This window comes from Pelodiscus sinensis, chromosome 1, assembly GCF_052426305.1.
Source record: "Pelodiscus sinensis isolate ZL-2025 chromosome 1, ASM5242630v1, whole genome shotgun sequence".
Lineage (NCBI taxonomy): Eukaryota > Metazoa > Chordata > Testudines > Trionychidae > Pelodiscus > Pelodiscus sinensis.
Genome location: NC_143052.1, coordinates 306,699,148 through 306,719,974, shown reverse-complemented (window position 1 = coordinate 306,719,974; position 20,827 = coordinate 306,699,148). Strand labels below are relative to the sequence as shown.

General features: G+C 42.1%; 1 protein-coding gene across 2 annotated transcripts in view; it reads right to left on the bottom strand.

Annotated features, from left to right (window-relative positions):
* Positions 1–20,827, bottom strand: part of WASF3 (WASP family member 3) — an 84,491-nt gene that overhangs the window by 18,592 nt on the left and 45,072 nt on the right. For both annotated transcript variants that reach the window (XM_075919241.2, XM_075919242.2), the window contains exons 3-6: positions 13,305–13,447; positions 8,323–8,457; positions 4,128–4,281; positions 1,232–1,349 (exon numbers count right to left, since the gene is read on the bottom strand). In XM_075919241.2, the coding sequence (XP_075775356.2) occupies positions 1,232–1,349; positions 4,128–4,281; positions 8,323–8,457; positions 13,305–13,437 (540 nt within the window). In that variant the 5' untranslated portion in view covers positions 13,438–13,447. The remainder of the gene's footprint in view (positions 1–1,231; positions 1,350–4,127; positions 4,282–8,322; positions 8,458–13,304; positions 13,448–20,827) is intronic.

Sequence of the window (20,827 nt, the reverse complement as noted above, 5' to 3'; positions counted from 1 at the left end):
ATGCATAGCAGAATTCCCTATTCATTACTGGGACAATTTGTTGTGGCTAGCAGTCTTCTGGTGACTACTGACCAATCCTTCCAATTCAATCTACTTCTATTCTTGGCAGGCATGTATCCTGCCTCCCTTCTGACGGCAGGGTTCCTTGTAGGCTGAGCAGCGAAGGGCACAGCAGTTTCATCAGGTCTGTGAACACTAACATGAAGTGAGAATTCTTTGTGATTTATGATGCTGAGAATCCCGTTGGGTCATAAAGAGTAAATTTCATGTTATGTATCTGGAGAAGTGAAATTTTACTATTGTGACTCTTCATTAGAGTAAGGTTGCATACATGCATTCTAAGTTTGAACATGTGACTCTTCAAATCAGTAGTCTGATGGTCCTTCCCTGGAGCTATTTTCTTCTGGAATCCTTCAGACCAATTAGGACCCTTTCCTGCAACTTCATCTACCTTATTCTCTCTCCCCACTTTCTTGGAACCGTATGAAGAATCTTATGGACCTTCCAGAACTTCCTCAAATTAATCAGCAGCAAAAAGGGAACATAAATGAGCATCCATTAAACACTCTATCCCATGCAAGCTAAAAACAAACACTTTAAAACAAATATACACATACATCCTCATGATACGTGATGCACATTGTTCTGACCACTACCAAATACCTGAACACACTAGTAAAAATTTGAAAGATTCTTCTCTTTGAAGAACTTTTTTTTTTGGCTTTGAGGGGCAACAAGCAGTATGATTCCTAATCCTCATCAACTCTAGTTGCTGATCCATAAAATATCTGTACTACCTTATTGACTATGTCTTCCAATAGAAGCAGAAACGCAAAGAGTCACAATTAAAGAAAATAAAGGAAAAACGGTAATTATCTGAAATTTTTGTTTTCCTGGGGGAGTGGGACAGCTGGATAAAGAACCCCTAATGATGAAGAAATATAAAACATTACAATTCAACCTTTATGGCTACCAATGCATAAGCTGATTTCCAATATACTAAAAGTGGAGAACAGTAAAGATTAAAAGAAAACTATAGCTCTGGTTCATTCCATTTCCAGATTTCTTTGAATAAAAAACAAACTATAATAAAAATTCTAATGCTAAACGTACCATTTCAGTCATATCTAAATAGCAAAAGACTTTAGACATATACATAAGCTAAACACAATTTAGCTTGTACAAGTGTACATGCATAAATTGTTGTACAATTTATTATACTGCTATTTACCTTTTGTCTCCTTTTCTCTTTTCGTTTGTCTTCTGTATCTTGTAACATTTTTTCTTTCCAAAGATCAAAAAAATAGGAGGGATCAGTATAAAACTTCAAACCATCTTTCTTATCATCTCTGTAAACACAATGGAAGAAAAGCTTAGCAAATATCATCTGTTATTTACAACTCAAGAGGCCCAGCTTTTAGGTTTGTTGGATTTAAGCTTAATCCTTTTAATCATTTAACTGAAGTAAGTCACATCAAGTAAGGATGTTAAGTATTGTGTAATAGACTAATTGAATAGTCGATGCATTTTTGTATCGACTATTCAATTGGTTAATAGGGCAGCACTGCCCCTTTCAAATCTGATAAGTCCTTAACATCCCTAACAAAGTACATCGCACATACTTTTAATTCAACATCTATGAAAAATCTCCAGAGTAATGTTATATTTTAGTGAAATTCATTTACAGATATCTAACAATTAGAAGTCTTGGCATCATGATTTGAGGATTTCAGTACAGGCAGTCCCCGGGTTATGTACAAGATAGGGACTGTAGGTTTGTTCTTAAGTCGAATTTGTACGTAAGTCGGAACCGGCGTCCAGATTCAGCCACTGCTGAAACTGACCAGTGGCTGACTACAGGAAGCCCGAGGCAGAGTTTCTCTGCCCGGGGCTTCCTGGAATCAGCCGCTGGTCAGTTTCAGCAGCGGCTGACTTGGGGACACCTGGGGCAGAGCAGCTGGGGTGCTGCCGGGTTGGTCCAGTAGCACCGAGGAGCGGCGCTGCGGGACCAACCCGGCAGCGCCCCAGCTGCTCTACCACAGGCGTCCGCGAGAAAAGCCTGGTCTGCTGGGGGGGTTGGGGGGGCATGCACTAGCTGCGCCCCCACCACCCCCCAGCAAACCAGGGAGACGCGGGCGGCGGGACCACGGCGCGTCTGGGCGGTCCCGCCGCCCGCGGCTTTGCTCCGCGTCTCCCTAGTCTGCTGGGGGCCCCCCCCAGCAGACCAGGGAGCCGCGGAGCCGCTTTTCTCGCCCCGGAGGACGCGGGCAGCGGGACCGTGGCACATCTGGGCGGTCCCACCGCTCGCGTCCTCCGGGCCGAGAAAAGCCCCGTTCGTAAGTACGGATCCGACATAAGTACGGATCCGACATAAGTCGGGGACTGCCTGTAATTCAGACAGATGTTATGGGTCTGTTACAGGAGTAAACCGATGAAGTTCTGTGGCCTGCCCTTCAAATCTTTTGAAGCACAATAAAGCAAAATTTCTCTGTAACACTGCTATACTCAATATATAATTAAAAAGCACAAACATATATGCAAAATACTCCATTATTCAGCTATTTATGGGCACTGAACTAATAACATTTTAATTTTTAAATATTCAAGTTGATACTCAAATATGCTGCAATCTCTCTGATTGATATAAGTGATATTTATATGGAGCTTTTTCAGATACATTACTGAAGTACTAGCATGTACTTTTTGCAGAAATATTGTGTAATCAGAAATCACAAGACATCCTGTTACAAGCATTAGTTATATTTAAACAATCTAATATATACGACCTTTAGGGAAAGAAATAATGTATTTCCCAGGATAGCTAGGAAAGACTTAAAAATGAGATTCTTCCAATTGACATTTTAAATAATAGAAATCAGAGAATGAAGTCCTGATTATGGTGTTTATTTGCTGGAAGTCAGGTAACAAAAACAAAGAACAACAGCACCCAAAAGTCAAAATAAACAGAATAAAATGGTAAATACGGTATTCTTCCTTTACTCTCCTGTATTTATGAAACTTCCATTTCCTAGTACCAACTAGGTTGAGATTTAAATTATTCTAAAATGGGATGATTTCAACCAGAATGTAGGCATGGAGTGGAATTACCCTATATAATAGTTTACAATTATTTTGCAGTATGAAAATCCAGTTTTCCATTCAGCACAAGCCCCCAGAACACCCCATATTATATAGCCCCTAAAATTACGCATCTCGCTTCTTAGGTTCACTTTCAGATGTTAATTTGAGACATTTCAATTCAATATGAATGAATGAATGAATGAATGAATGAAAAGCACTTTCAGATCAATGTACTGTACTTGTTAATAGGGAAAATACCTTTTACCAGTTTTTTTCCCACATTCAGAGGAATACCAATTAACTATAAAATAATGTTTAGTTTTAAAGCTGCTCCATAGGAATCTGCAGTGCCCATTATGTTACCGGAATAACCCAAGGAATTGTGAAAAGGAATTATCTGTACCTGACAGATATGCACACAGTGTCCCTTTTCCACTGCTGCTCCTCTGTCTAGGTATTTATGCCACACTCACAGGTGAGAGTCATTTGGCATGGCAATACTCTACAACACTGCTTTGCACATGGATAAATTAAGATAGAGATGAAGTGACTTTTCCAAAGCTAATAAGGAAGAGAGGTTTAGAAATGGGGTAGGTCTCACTCACAGTCCTAGGTTCCAGCTGTGTATCTTTAATACAATAATTTCTATAGTTCCTTCCATATACAAAACACTGAAAAAACCAATTATGTTATATTATAGCCAATAAGCCATTTTCCACTTTAATAGAAAGCTAATCTATGAAGCTAATATTATGGATTACTTTTCAAATACCAAAAATATTAACACCTAGATCTTAATAAATTGCTACAATTTAGTCTAAATCATTTATTCTGTCTTAACTTTTTATCACCTTGAATTTTGTAAAGGGTGACCCCAACCACTACCTCGCAAAACATGAGGGTACACCTAAAACCTTCCATTCAAAAATGCATCTCTACTGTGTAGTTACCTACCCACACCATTCTATACTACCCAGGATGTATCTACAATTAAATGAAATGAATAGCACAGTGCCCCAGAATTCAGGTACTGAATATAGTCATACCTATATGGTGTAAGAATATTCAATGGAGGTGGTTTGTCACTCTGATTGTAGATGTCAGCCACTGGATTAGGAATGCTATTTTTTGAAACTACTTGCTGGTCCTGTATTGTTGAACTTTTAAATGCTTTTTTCATGTTGATATCCTGTAATGATACTATTAGAGAAAGAAAACCATGTAATTGTGGATTTTTTTCTAATATTACTATAAACCAAAAATCAGATCTCAGTTTTATAACATTAAAGAGTTATCTGAAAATATTTAAACAAACTGCTTGGTACTCATATCTACAGTAGTAGCAAAGTCAAGTTATATTGATAAATCATGTCAATGCATCACAAGAAAATAGGATTTACCATACTGAATCCACATTAGGGATATAAAATCCTGTTTAATTGGTTAACCAGTTACACATATTGCTTGATCAGTTAACAGATTAAAGGAGAGGGGCAGGCAGAGGGGGGAGTCCCCCACTTGGGTCCACCACAGCAGTTTTTCTGGATGGGCCGGAGCAGCCCCCACCTGCAGCACACCATGTGAAGCAGCTCCCTGCCCGGCCCCACCAGTTAACTGGACCCAGTAAGCATCATCCGTTAAGAGTTACCATTTAACATCCCTAATCCACACCCCATCTCCAACAGGGTCATCAGGTGCCTCAAAAGGTATGAGAGCCGCACTCTGATTTTTTAACACTTAGAGACTGGCTTGTCCTTGTGAATGAGATAGATGTTCCCAATCTACATTCTCAGTATCATTCATTAAATATATTTGTCACATCTCGCCTTATCTGACTGTGAAAGGTGAGTCTTTTCATACTTCCTCCACATGAGCATTTTTCCATCTCCTTGACCATTCCTAGTGTCCTTGACCACTACATTTTTACAAAATATCCTAGATGAGGCTACACTACTGATATATTAAATATATTTAAGGCATTATTTATATTGCTCACCAACGCATTCTTTATGCAGCCTAAGAACAGCTAAACCATAAGCAGAAGTTTTCCATTCACTGGGTACGTGTACTCTTTGAGTTGGGGAATGTGATTACCAGTTCAAAGAGATGTAGCTTATGTTTACACTGCAAAAAAACCCATGGCCGCAAATACAAGAGCATAGGTAAACTGACTCTGGCTCACACTACAGATCATAAAACAGCATCGACATTTGGGATGCCAAGTCCCTCAGACCCACCTCTCAGCCTTCAGAGCCTGAACCTCGGCACTGCAAATTTTATCCCCATAGTGCAAGACCCAAGAGCGCCAATCAGTTGACTCAGTCTTTGAGACTCATTGCCATGGGTCTTTTTTTGCAATGCAAACATACCTCTACTCCCACTAGTTCTCATGGAGCTACTGCACTAAAAACAGACAGGAGCTGCAGCCACATGAATGGCAGGAGGGGCTAGCCACCGTGAGTGTGTGCCCATCAGAGAAACTAGATATGTACTTAAGGTGGCTCATGCTGCTATGGCTGTACTCTATTCTTAGCACACCTGTTTGATGAAAGCTAGATCAAATAGGTCTCCTCAAGCTGGGAGTCATACCCACAGCTCATAGTGTAGACTTACCCATTTAGCTATCTACAATGACATGCAGGTCCAGTTCTTCAGTTGATATAGTTAATTTAGAAACTTTTTAAATGAGTGAGTTTAGATTTTTCCCTTCAGTGTGTACTGCTTTGCATTTACTTGCATGTAATTTCATTTGCCATCATGGTGCCCATTTACCTAGCTTATTTAGATCATTATGAATTCCTCTCAAATAGTCAACAGGCTAGTCGACTAGTCACTTCCCCCACCAGTGCTGCTTCTATTAGATGGAGGTAGCAAAAGGAGGGGGAAGAGAGAGAGGTACTTCAAAGAGACAGCACCGCATGAAGCCCAGAGTCCCACGGGCAGGTGGCTCTGAGGCATACATGGAGAGCTGGCTTAAAAGCCAGCTCCCCACATGTATCAGCTCCCGCCTGCCCCCCTACCCTCGCTGTTGCCTCTCAGAGGCAGCAGTGAAGGGGAGCAGGTGGCTCCATGGGAGCTGACACGCGTAAGCAGCTGGCTTTCCATGTCTACCAGCTTCCTTCTACCCCCTCCTCTGTGCTGCTGCCTCTCTATGAGAGGTAGCAGCCCGAGGTGGGGGGCAGCTCCACAGGATCTGGTACATGTGGGGAGCTGGCTTAAAAGCTGGCTCCTGCCTCCCCCACCCCTTGCTGCCTCTGATACTGAGGCAGCAAAAGAGGGAATGGGAGTGTGTGGAGTTGACAAAATTAACTAGTAAACTCAGGCTTAGCGGTTAATCGCATAGTTGTCTACACATTGACATCCCTACTAGACAGCCATGAACATTGAAACAAAAGCTGCTCTATATGTTTCTACTGTTTCAGAGGCTAACCAGAAACTATCCACAGTGGAATAAATGGGCTGACAAAAAGTTTTAATTAAAAAAAAAAAATCAAATGAATTTTGTGCTCCTAAAATGTACCAGATTGAAAGACCTGAAGATTGAGGTACTCTAATTTATCAAAGACTTGCTCTAGTTTCCTCCTATTTTACTACAGCAATGACTGGTGTCTCAAACACATAGTGCAGGAGCACCTGAAAATAAAGCAGCCATCCTATGGAAGTACTTTGAGTCACTAGCAGTCTCGATGTGAAAAGCTTCATGTTTCCAATCTCCTCAGCTATATATAAGTTTGTAAAATCATTTGCTAATTTTAGGGAACCTTAAATATCAGGGTGATATTGATCGGACATCCATATTATATTGCTGTGCTCTTCCAGTCAAGGGAACATGTTCAGCAGCTGCTTAAAACTCTCGTGGTTGGCCATTAAAAACAGGCAGACACATTACCCATTCAGAAGTAGAGCTAATCAAAATAGATGAGATAAGGTTTGTGGTCTGAATGAGAAGTTGGCAATTTGCCCTGCCAGCTTGATTGGTTCCAATTGACTAGATTCAGAGCTGGCATTAGAGGTGAGCAATCAGGATGATTAGCTTGAGTGCCAAATTAATGCATCTGGGAAGAGAGACCAAATTGTTGTTTTGTTTGGCTGTTAGGGGGTAAAACATATAGGTCTAGCCCTGACTAGGCTGCCTCAGACATGGTCTGCCTTCGTAATACCCTCACTGAAGACATGCAAAAAATGATTTATATTTCACACTAGATTCTTCTGGCAAATCCAGTTTCAAGATTGAGACCCTGTCACATGAGGAACAGTACAATTCCCAAAGCAAGTGTTTGATTACAGCTGCAAATCCACAGTATGCAAGTTCCTTTAATTCAACTCAAAAGTATCCTTTGCCTGGCACATAAGTGAAACATATATCCTAATTTTATAATATTTAAATTAAATATGAAAATTATTTTTAATATTTAAAGTCAAATTCTTTAAGAGATCCTTTTTTTTTAATATACCCAGTTAGCATTATGACTAGATAAATCCAGCATCAAATGATATAGACCCTTTGAATTGAATCATTTAAAAAATAAAAAACCCAAGTGTTTCAATGTTAGGAAATTGAACTTGCAAGCAAGCTTGCACATTTCAGCTTTTTTTAAAAGGTAGGGCATAGGAATAAATATGTTTTTTAAATTATTTAATGCACTTTGTGCTTCCAATAGTATGGGTCTTAAGTTTTTAATGTATATTAAATCTTAGATGACTATCAACATAGTCATTAATTTTGTAATTATATACATAAACAAGTCATGTTGTAACTTCGGCTTTATCCAAGGAAGTGCAGTCTCTGATGATACAAAGTTTGTAATGTATTAGCTAGTCAACTCTCCACTTTCATTAGTGAAAGAGGATGATAATAGCATAGATGAGAGACAATGATATTGGAGACACACTGCTAATAAACATCAACACTAACTTGCAAGACCACTCAAACTTCATAGTTTTACAATTTATCTGTGATGACTAGATTAAGATGACATTCATGAGTGTAAAGTTATGTCTTAGGGTTATGAGTTACATCTCTTCAGAGTTATGTCTCTTATGTCACAAAGCCCTCAAAAACTAAAATTTTAAATCAAATATGAAAAGAGTTAAGAGATTCAAAAATGAAGCTCTCCTAGTAAACATGATGAACAATCAGCTCAGCATTATTCCAAAGGAAAAGTACTGATTGTTGTGTAATTAATTACTGTGACCTTGTCAACATCACTTCTGGTTCAGTGCTTTTATGCAATTACCTACCCTCTTCCACTGTTGAATCCAGCTGGGTTACTTTGACAGCAAGACGATCAATTCTGTCTTGAAGAGAATTTGCTCTGATGTAGAAGTTGTTGGCCTCATTAAACAACTCACCAAATACATCTTCAGCATGTTTGCCTGTACAGAAAAACAGAGAATGCCATCTGTTAAAGACTTATAAAAATACAAGGAACAGAGCTTCGATGGCATATTATTAAACACTCATAACAGAATTACAGTATACTGATGTACTACACACCTAAGCAATGCAGTATTACTTTCAGACAGTTAGATGCAATGCAAATGGTCAGATAGCTCAAAATAAACTTAAACCATCTCCTTAAGTAGCCGAGCTGCTAACAAAAGCATGCAATCACTAAAATTCATTTCTGTGCTGAAAACTCCATGTTAGCCAATGTTATTGCTATCTTTTAAAGGTTCCAGAGCCAATCCAAAGAATAGCAGTGAGCCTCAGTAAATTAGGTGTAATTTAGTATATTTATTAAATCATCTGAACAAGAGCGAGTAGCAAGTAATGGTAGGGTTATATTAAGGTTTTAAATTGTGCCCAATAACCAGGCTTAAATGTACACATGGCTAATTAAGGACATTCCAAACATGCCCTTCAATACTGCATATTGACTGCCGAGTTGTTCAATGAAATCCTTTTGGCTGCTTTGGAATCTACTGCTGGACAGTAAAAATGTCTGCATTATAGAATTGTGAGAGAGCACCTCCCTTTTCCTGGACTCTTCATTTAGGAAAGACAGACTTTAATTTAACAGTGACAAGTGATTCTCACAGAATAGGGATGAGGGAAAATGTACAATAGTCTGATATTATTTTCTCACTTTTCTAAGGGGGTAGGGACTTCCTAGCAGTAGAACCTCCTGTAAATGTTGTGTCAAAATCTGTAGATAACATGATGAGCTAGTTCCGGAGGTACACCCCAGCTCCGCTTAATGCTCCACCTTTGTCAGCCCCCCCTCCCCCTAAAAACGTGTCTTGGAGATAGCTGACAAACAGTCATAAGTATCAGGAAAAAACAAAGGAAACAAACTTATCAATGCCTCTATTCATCTTCAAGCTTCAGAATTATCTGTTTGCAGCTCATTATTGCTTCAGTGTATTTATAGTTTTAATAAGACAACACTGCATCTGTTCACATTCAGAAGATTATCTTCACAACTAGAAGAACTAGGGAAAAATGTTAAAAAGTTTGTGTTTTACTGATGCTGTCTGTATGGGAGAAACTGCACCACTATGCTTCCCCAGGCCCTTCACAGTCTTTTACAGACTGACTTTCATTCCCTCTGATGCCTTAGCTAACTCAAAAGCTAAAGTTTACAAAGTGCTTTAAAAGAGGAAAAGTAATGTATGCTTTAAGTATCAGTTTGTCACTTAAAGGAGGTTGAAGAGATTATTAACCATCTCTAAAGTGAATAACTTTCTCTTTTTAAACATTAAAAATAATTTTCAACTGCACTTCCTGCTCTAAAAATGAATGATTATAGAACGCTAACTTACTGCTGATCACCACCTGGTAAAACAATTTCTGGGTCAATGGTTTTACAAGCAGAGGGATCTGTTACTCCTTAATTTCAGGAACTCCTCCCCATCTCAAGTAGATAGATAAAATGAAAATCTTTTCCTCTTCATGTTTAAAGTTACTGTGATAATATGGAGGAACCAAAGAGCCGTTCCTCCCTACACTTCCAAGTATCATCCTAACACTACTCCACATTATACTGTACTTGACAATATGGCTTGCAAAATACACTTACCGTATATACTCGAGTATAAGCCGAGTTTTTCAGCACATTTTTTGTGCTGAAAAATGCCCCCCTCGGCTTATACTCGAGTCAGCCTCCTGCTCGTGGGCGGGCTCAGCGCGTCTCTGCCGCCGGCCAGGTCTAGCCGCGTGAGCCCGGAGCTCCGGCCCCGGTAACCGAGGCGCTCGGGGTGGGGGGCGCTGCCGGGAGCGGGCTGGGCTCCGTGTGTCGGGGGCCGTCGCTGCACGGGGCGCTCGGAGCCTCTGCCGGCCGCTTGGGTTGCGGGTGCGCCTGCAGGTGCTGCTTGGAGCCAGCGGCCTCGCCCCGGGGCCGCCGGCAGGGAGGCTCGGGGAGCAGCCGAGAGGGGCTCTGGCCTGGGAAAGGTCCGGGCGGGGGCGGCGGGGGCTGAGCTGGTTGGGCCGAGTGTCCGAGCGTCTGTTCCCGTGTGTGACTGGTGCTGGCGCTGGGCGCTTTCTTGCAGGCGGCCCTTCAGGGGCTCATTGGATTGGCGGGAGGACTTTGAGCGGGAGTTACGGTATTTTTGATATCATATTGTTTTTGTTGACCCCCTTTTCCACTTACAGAGCTAGGTTATTGTTTTTCTTTGAAATAAATATTCATGTAATTTTATTGGTATCTATCTTCATTTTTTACATTTACCAGTAGCTGCCTCATTTCCTACCCTAGGCTTATACTCGAGTCAATATTTTTTCCCAGTTCTTTGTGGTAAAATTAGGTGCCTCGGCTTATATTCGGGTCGGCTTATACTCGAGTATATACGGTAAATCTTTTCGAAAGATCACTATTATGCTTCATAAAATACATATCATGGTATTCTCTCAAATTCTGCAAAAAATCTGTCCACAAAGTTTTCATAGTCTGTAGTTGATCTTGGTATTAACATACTGAATAAAATGTCTCTGAAGTTACCTTATGTAACTAATGAAAATGATTAGTACTCAATACAGAAAAACAAATCAATGATAAAGATGAGCCTGAGGAGTAAAAACCTATCAGTGTTAGTTACAGAAGACTATCTTCTTTTAGCTTATTAATGAAAGTATCAGAGATTGAAAAAATAGTGTTTCTTTGCTGTGCCTGAAGTTGCTAATATGCTACAAGTATTCATGTTGACTTCAAAGTAGAGGGTTTCAATGCATTAATTGAAGCACTCTTTTTCTAACTGTGGAAGCCTATATTAAAGATAGATGGTAAACAATGGGAGAAAGGCAGCAAGAAAATCAAAACACATTTTATCCTTTTAAACATGATAAAAAGAATGCAGACTTAGCAATTTAGTTTAATATTTTCAATACATTAATGTACTATATATTTGAGAGAGTTTGTCTGTTCAAGAACTTTTCCTACATTTTCCTAAGAATTAGGTTCACCAAATTTGGCAATACAGCCTCCTCTTATAACTGAGATCAAAGAAACAATTGGTTGTACCAGGAAAACGGGATGTGCCTAGAATGGGATTGCTTCTCATAAAACTGTACAGAAAAGAGATAGAATCACCAAGCTCACTGAAGGTGCCCCCTGGTCCACGACTGCCCCAACCCTGAGCCTCCCACCACCCTTTAGGGAAGGAAGGGGGGCCCGAAGCTTCCTTCCTCCCTCCCTCTCTCTCCTGAGTTATAGGGACACACTGCTGGCTGTTCCCCTTCATCAGCCAGAGAAAGGCAAGTGCACAATTTGCTGCATGCTTCCCTCTGGCTGGGACGTGCAGAGGGCAGATGAATCTGGTCCTGCCCCAGCCAGGGGACATGCACTCCTCCCCTGGCTGAAACTGTTGGAGCTACAGAGGCCATGGAGACATGCTTCTCACCTGGCCCCAAGCTTCTGCCATGAGGGAGGGCTGAGGTTGTCCTCTCCCCCCAAGGCACCCTGCATACTGAACCCTTCATCCCCAGCCCCACCACAGAGCAATGATTTAAATGAAGCATGTACATTTTCATTTTATTTTCCAAAAAACAAAAATTGAGTTAAGGACCCAAGCAATGCCAGGTAAATGTGCTAGTGAATTTATAAACTAAATTTATCTTGCAATGTATCCAATGCAGGGGTACCGACTGGCTCAAGTCCTGCTATTACACGGAATGCCACTAATGTGCGATGTGCCCTGCTGTGTTAGTTTCCCAACATATGTCTGCATAGTTGAAGGTCCCCATCACTGTCAAATCCTGTGCTTTGAATGATTTTGTTAGTTGTTTAAAAAAAGCTTCATTCACCTCTACCACCTGGGTAGGTGGTCTAGTAGACCCCTAGCATGACATCACTCTTGTTTTTTACCCCTTTTAACCTAACCCAGAAGCTGAGATGGGGAGAATAGATCACTTGATTACCTGTTCTGTTCATTCCCTCAATCAACTGGCATCAGCTACTGTCAGCAGACAGGATATTGGACTAAATGGACCTTTGGTCTGACCCAGTATGGCCATTCTTATGGTCTTAATAAATTTAAGTTCAAAAGAATAATATCTAATGTCATCATCTAATGATGTTGGAAAATTAGAGATATCATAGACTTTTTAAGTAGGTGTTTTATCTGCATCTATTACTTCAGGAAACCTTTTGTTTGTCAGAAAAGTCTAAAATTTAACATTTAATTTATAGCTAAAGTAAATGCTATAATTATCTGAATTTCTAAAATATGCAACAATTGAAGCTCTTTAGTTATCAAATCCTAGACTTCCTAATAGCCTCTTAACTAAAGTTACCCTAACTTATTTTCTTTATTGTCATTCTGTTTACAAAGGGATCCTCTTTCTGATATTCGTGCTTAATTCCCACTAGTATTTACATGTCATGTGCATGTAAAAGAAAACAGACTCGTAAGAAAAAAATAACTTCCCTAAAACACAAATTGAACCAACTTCCTATGGCCATCTAATGCCAAGTGTGCTAGACTAAGCAAGGGACTTGCCAGGAACTCATGATTCATGTTCTAATCTTGGCTTCTACATTTATTTCTATTGCCTAGGGCAAGTTCACTTACTCTCTCTGTCACAGTTTCTACATTTAAACTCTAGCTACCTTAGAGAGATTTTGTTTGCACAGACCTTTGAAGATGAAAGTAGTATAGAAGAGCAGAAGTATTATACACTTTGCAAATCAAAGTTTTTAAATGATATTTTGTCCATTTAAAACAAAACAACGCCTTTGAGCTACTCTATTTTCCATTAGCAAACAAAAGCTCAAAACTATACTTACTTAGACTGCTAAGTTGTCGTATAATAGCAGCGAGGGTACTATTGGTTACACATTCCAGTTCACTCGTAATTCCTTCAGGAAGGGCTCCTCGGCAGAGATGCCTAGGTTCAATGTTCCTCTTAACTAAAGGCATGGCTCTCAATCTGCAATTTAAAAATATATATAGAGAGAGGTTTCAAGCAAAATGGGAACTTACAAGGTACACTAGACATTAACCTTATATACATTAGTGATTCCTTTATTGCTTATTTTAGACCACCCTCATATGTTTTAGGCACCACTCCAAAAATACAAGGGTGACAAGCCTCTATACAGCAGTTTATATAGTCCAACTGGACTTAATAGACAAATGAAGATCTAACATCCAACAGGAATGCTCTGCAGAGACCACAGGCTGCAAAAATAAGATTATTAAAATCTCACTGGGTCACACAGCTGTTGATTGTGTAGAGGTTATTTGATTTAATTTTTTGTAACTATAAATACATTTGTTTTTCGAGGCAATGTTGGGGAAAATATTTGTTTTAGGAATGATGGGAATGAGGTAAGGGTGCAGACTTGACCAAACGTATTTTGGAAGGCCATTTCAAGTATAAAAAGCAATGTGGCATTCACAGACATACATGGGCAAAAACCAAAAAGATATCAAGGCTGGTGACCCTGAATATGGAGTCAAGAGCTGAAGATGGAGACAGGCAAACAAGGCACAAAACAGAGCAGACTGAAGGGAATGTGAAAGGAAACAATGAAATGATGGCTGTATAATACAGGTCCACAAAAAAGTTGAGACATAAGTCGAACTTGATGCAAAATTCAACGTGGATACAGTAAAGTGACTCAAAGGTAGAGGTAGCAGTAATAAGGGTTTTTTTAAAATATTAATTAACAGATTTTCATAAATTTAGTCAAAGCAACTGCGAGGCAAGAAAGACTATTCTGAGATGGACATTTGTAAATGAACTAACAAAGTGAGACAAAGTGAGCATAAAGATTAGAGAGAGGAAGAAGTTGCAGTTGTCATTGGAGGTGATCAGCACATGAACCAATGACTTTACCGCAGAGATGGAAAGCTCATGGGTTTTTAAGTCTGCTGTCAACAGCCATACACTAGTCAGGAAACACTGGAGTAGTAATGAAGTAAGTAACTTTTCATTTAGTCTTGTGGGAATTGAGTCACCATGCAATGAAAAAAGTTATGCAGAAAGGGAGGTTACTTATCTGTAGCAGGAGATACTTCAAGGTATGTGGTCCCTATCTGTATGCCACTGAGCATGATACACATGCCCTATATGCCCAGAGTGTTTCAAAGTAATAAATGTACATCAATCCATGCATGTGCCTTTGTACCACTTCACGGTTTCACTGGAGGCAATAAGGGTGGGGTGGACCAGACCGACTGTGCCTTCAGTTCTTTCTCTACCACAAATCTACCAGATCTTCATCAGATGAGGAGGGCAAGATTAGAATATAGATAGAGACCACATATCTCAAAAAAAAAACCAAACCTACAGTTTAAGGGAAGGTCCTTAAACGAGGAATCTGTCGTGAAATCTCACACCAGGGCATGGTGAGAAGAAAAAGTATGTACCAAACTCTACACGGCCACCTCATATATGTCTGTAAGAGAAAGTCATAGAGCACGGCTATAGTTGATGCTTGCACACTTATAAAATGGGCCCATATCCTGCCTGGTGGGTACTGGCTCAGTAACTGAAAGCACATCATAATGCACCCTGAGACCCACTTTGAGATTCTCTGGGTAGAGATGGGCTATCGCTGAATTCTGTCCACTTTGGCAACAAAATTTAGGAGACTTCTGGAATGGCCTCATCCTTAGGGCACATTACAAGATAAAGTCCAAATTTACTAAGGTTGATTTCTTGCCACCCAATTTTGTAAAGCCCAAGGTCTATGTTCCCATGGGCAAAAGAATTCAACATACTTCAAAGTAATGCAGCCCCAGTAGGGAGACTGCCATGGACTGAGAGAGGTGCACTGTGGGTAGCTATCCCACAGTGCCTGCACTGCTTTGCATTCTGTGTTATGCTCTTGGTGCATAGAATCATAGAATCATAGAATAATAGGACTGGAAGGGACCTCGAGAGGTCATCGAGTCCAGCCCCCCGCCCTCAAGGCAGGATCAAGCTCCGTCTACACCATCCCTGACAGATGTCTATCTAACCTGTTCTTAAATATCTCCAGAGAGGGAGATTCCACCACCTCCCTTGGCAATTTATTCCAATATTTGACCACCCTGACAGTTAGGAATTTTTTCCTAATGTCCAATCTAAACCTCCCCTGCTGCACTTTAAGCCCATTACTCCTTGTCCTGTCCTCAGAAACCAAGAGGAACAAATTTTCTCCTTCCTCCTTGTGACACCCTTTTAGATATTTGAAAACCGCTATCATGTCCCCCCGTAATCTTCTTTTTTCCAAACTAAACAAGCCCAGTTCATGAAGCCTGGCTTCATAGGTCATGTTCTCTAGACCTTTAATCATTCTTGTCGCTCTTCTCTGTACCCTTTCCAATTTCTCCACATCTTTCTTGAAATGTGGCGCCCAGAACTGGACACAGTACTCCAGCTGAGGCCTAACTAGTGCAGAGTAGAGCGGCAGAATGACTTCACGAGTTTTGCTTACAACACACCTGTTGATACAACCTAGAATCATATTTGCTTTTTTTGCAACAGCATCACACTGTTGGCTCATATTCAACTTGTGGTCCACTATGACCCCTAGATCCCTTTCCGCCATGCTCCTTCCTAGACAGTCGCTTCCCATCTTGTATGTATGGAACTGATTGTTCCTTCCTAAGTGGAGCACTTTGCATTTCTCTTTATTAAACCTCATCCTGTTTACCTCTGACCATTTCTCTAACTTGCTAAGGTCATTTTGAATTATGTCCCTATCCTCCAAAGAAGTTGCAACCCCACCCAGTTTGGTATCATCTGCAAACTTAATAAGCGTACTCTCTATCCCAATATCTACATCATTGATGAAGATATTGAACAGTACGGGTCCCAAAACAGACCCTTGAGGAACTCCACTTGTTATCCCTTTCCAGCAGGATTTAGAACCATTAACAACAACTCTCTGACTACTGTTATCCAGCCAATTATGCACCCACCTTATCGTGGCCCTATCTAAGTTATATTTGCCTAGTTTATCAATAAGAATATCATGCGAGACCGTATCAAATGCCTTACTAAAGTCTAGGTATATGACATCCACCGCTTCTCCCTTATCCACAAGGCTCGTTATCTTATCAAAGATGCTGGGACCAAAATTGTGCAGTGATTCATAATGCACGCATCTACTCTCTCCTCCCCCTGCTTGAGCTCAACGGGAAATAGTTTTTTGTGCCCTATTTGGCCTCAGTTACACATGCAGATGCCATCGCAATGCAAGCATGACTTCCCTCGTGGATCCCATTGTGCATCAAAGTATTGTGATATTGGTGTCTACTTTGATGTGCCTCATGGTACAGTATTTCGAGAGTGTAAGCACAGCATTCCAGGAAGAGGAAAAAGGAGAAATCGCCTCCATCTAAGGTGCCACGGGAACACTGCACAGGCAAGCCCTTGCACTGATTGATTTGGAAATGTCCCCAGCATTCAATCCTCTGGACACAGTGGAACCCCAGTTGTGGTGCCATGAGAAAAGCACAGACTGGAGAGACAATATAGTGCTGCAAGTATGGGACAATCCGCAGTGGCTGCAAAACTTCCAAATGCTCAAGGCCACTTTCATGAAACGTAGAGAATGGCTTTCCCCTGCCCTGAAGTGCAGGGACCTAAATGAGACCAGCTCTGACAATGGAGAAGCATGTGGCAATTGGAACACCAAACAGCTATCGGTCACTTAGGAATCAGTTTGAAGAGGGGAAATCTGCAGTGGGGGCTACTGATATACAAGTAGACAAAGCAATCAATACCATTCTGCTACAAAGGGTAGTAACTTTGGGAAATGTGGATACAATAGTGAAGGGCTTTGCTACATTGGGGTTCCCTAACTGTGGTTAGCTGATAGAACACACATCCCCATTCTGGCACCTGACCACCTTAAAGAGTACATAAACCACAACGGGTACTTTGAGACAACTGAAGGCACTGGTGAATCAAAAAGACCATTTCACTGACATGCAGGATGGTCAGGAAAGGTGCATGACACACACATCTTTAAGAACTCTTAGCTCATCAGAAAGATGCAAGTTGGAACTTTTCCCCCCAGACTGGCGAATCAGAATCAGAGAGGTGGAAATGCCAAGAGTGATCCTTGGTGACCCAGCCTACCTCTTGCTCCGATGGCTCATGAAGCCACTGCACACAGGTAGCCTGGACCAAAGTAAAGAGTAGTTCAACTACTGGCTGAGCAAATGCAGAGTGGTAGTTGAATGTGCTTTTCAGCATTTAAAGGGGAGGTTTAGGAGTCTGAAGTATGTCTCTGCATTAATAGGACATCATGGAGATGTTGTCTGTAAGGATTTGAACTGCACAGCTAACAATTCTGGGCACAAAACGTGAACACACATTTCTTGATGCCCTCAGCTCCAGCAGGTTGATGTGCAATGCCATCTCATGTGGAGACCATTTGCCTTGGACCACTTGGTTGGTCAGATGGGCTCCCCAGCCTAGCAGAGATGCGTCTGTAGTAATTTGCACCGTGGCCTCGGTTTGGTGAAATAGAACCCTTGACAGGAGATTGTCCACTAATGTCCATCATCATAGAGATGTGATAATGTCCGGAGATATGGTAACTCTCTAGTTTCGAGAGTGTTGAGATGGGAGGCTGACGGTTGCTATCCAAAGTTGAAACCAATGGAAGTGCAAATGGGCATGACAGACCATGTTAAAGTAGTTGCAGCCATATGCCCCATCAGAGGCAGGTGAGTATCATGGTAGAAGGCTTTCAGGGGGTAGCTGAGTTAGTCTAGGAAAACTTAAAAAACAACAAATAGTCTGGTAGCACTTTAAAGACTTAACAAAGGATGTAGGTGGTATCATGAGCTTTCATGGGCACAGCCCACTTCTTCATGGGCACAGCCCACAAAGCTCATAATACCGTCTACATGTTTTGTTAAGTCTTTAAAGTGCTACCAAACAAAACATGTAGACTGTATTATGAGCTTTTGTGGGCTGTGCCCATGAAGAAGTGGGCTGTGCCCATGAAAGCTCATGATACCACCTACATCCTTTGTTACGTCTTTAAAGTGCTACCAGACTATTTGTTGTGGAAGAAGGGGTCATGAATATCGTGTTTATGAGATCTTGTACAGCTATGAAGCTTTGAGGTAAGTATGTGCGGGCTGAGATTGAGTCTAGGCGAGTGCCTATAAACTCTATGTCTTGGACTGGGTGCAGTGTTGATTTCTGTTTGTTGATTAGAAGGCCTAGATGAGTGACAAGGGCTCTGGTTAGGTTAATCATGGAGGCGGTCTCCTCACGACACCCGATTTATCAGACAGTCAAGGTATGGAAAGATGATGATGTGTTATCATCTAAGTTATGCCACAATGACTACTAGTAGCTTGGAAAATACTGGGGGGGGGGGGGAAGCAGTCGATGACAGGCTGAAAGGTAGGACTTTGTATTGGTAATGGTCTGGTCCGAGAGCAAGAGGTAGGTAACGCCAGCGTGCCGGATGAATGGCGACATGAAAGTAAGCATCTTGCAGGTCGAGGGCTGCAAAACAGTCCCCTTGATCCACTGCCGGAATAACTGTATTTAGCGTGACCATCTAGAATCAGTGTTTCTTTAGAAATTTGTTCAGTTTGCGGAGGTCGAGGATCGGTCTCCAACCCACCTGTCTTTTTCTCTATCAAGAAGTAATTTGAATAGAACCCCCTTTCATGAAATTCTTTAGGTTTTCTCTATAGCTCCAGGTGGCGACTGATCTCATTTTAGTAGGGTCTTGTGAGAAGTCTCTCTGAAGAGGGATGGGGGGAGTGGGGGGAAATAAAGCTAAAGGGAATAATGTATCCTACGCAAATTATTTTCTGCACCCACAGGTCTGATGTTATCAACTCCCACTGCGTTAAGAAGGGATGCAAGTAGTGAGTTAAAAGATGGCCATGTTGCATTGGATTGTGAGGGAGATTTTCCAGACCCTTGACCACAGCCTCCAATCTGCTGCTTTGTGGTTTGGTTGGTAGAGGGGCAGCCCTGGTTGGAGCATCTTCTCTATGCCCGTTGACTTGGCCAGATGTCTTCATAGGGTCTCTGTGGCAGTCAGTTATATTGTCCATATTTGTTGCAGTTATAGGGGGTGTATCGTTTACATCTGTAGGGCATGGTGTATATGCCCAGAGTACAGAGCATGGTTCTTGAATCTTTACTACCGTGCAGAACCTCATCTGTTTTAGCTGTGAACAATTTCAATTTGTCAAATGATAGATCCTCGACTTTGAACTGATGTTCCGGGGGAATACCAGAAGCCTGTAGCCAGGACCCCTGTGTATTACCACTGCTGTAGCTGTTGCCCTAGCCACAGTATCTGCGACATCCAGTGCAGTCTGTACGGCAGTGCGAACGATTGTACAGCTCTCATGGACTATTGCTTTTAGAACAGGTCTTTTTGATCCAGGGAGGTGTTCCATGAGATCCCCCAATTTTGAATAGTTAGAGATCTAATTTCTTGTGATTCTTGTCTTGATTGGCAACCACCAGCACGTGACAAGCGGCACACCAGCCAATTTCCCTTGGCACACAGGGCAGGAGCTCAGCCCCTCCCCTCCTCACACAGCTGAGATCTCATGCTGCGGCTTCAGTCTCGGTTGCACAGCTGAAGACTGGAGAAACAGCTCTGGCTTCCTGCTTGGGGAAGAGAAGAGAGGCATACATGCATACCTGATGCTGCCCCAGCCCAGACCGGGCATGCAGCTCCTGGGAGCTAAGGGGTTAACCCCCGCTCCCTTGGCTACAGGCTTCTTGCTTCGGGAGGTGGCGGGGCTGGGCAGCTGGTCACACATGGAGCACGGGGACCTCGGCTGCTTGCAGGGTCGGGGAGCCCCTTCCCCAGCACCCCTCTGCACCCAGCCAGGCTGAAGCCAGCTCTGGGCAGCCCCGGGATCTGCATGCCCCAACACTGGAGCCTCAGCCTGCAGGCAAAAGGCTGATCTGGGCAGGGATGAGACTCTGCTCCTCCCTCACATCTCCTTGCCCCAGTGCTGCTACCCTGCCAGTGAGTGCACTGGGGGCACAGAGGTGCAAAGGGCAAGGGGGGGTGAAGGACGATGCTGTGGCTGGGGATCAGGCTGCAGAGGGCATCATGAGGGGAGTGAGGCTGGAGCAGAGGGAAGATGTGGGGGGGGGATGCAATTTTACTTTGCAAAAGGAAAGCGCAGCTTCTACTTCCCACTTCTTTGTCTCCCTCCCCAACTAGCTATTTGGCTGCATTCTCACCCTTTCACTTTCTATGTTACTCCTCCAGACCCCTCCCACCCCCAAACTCCCCCTCGTGCCCCCACCTCACCCCCTCTCCTGCCGCCCAACTCCCTTCCAGACCTTGCCCTCCTCACCCCATCC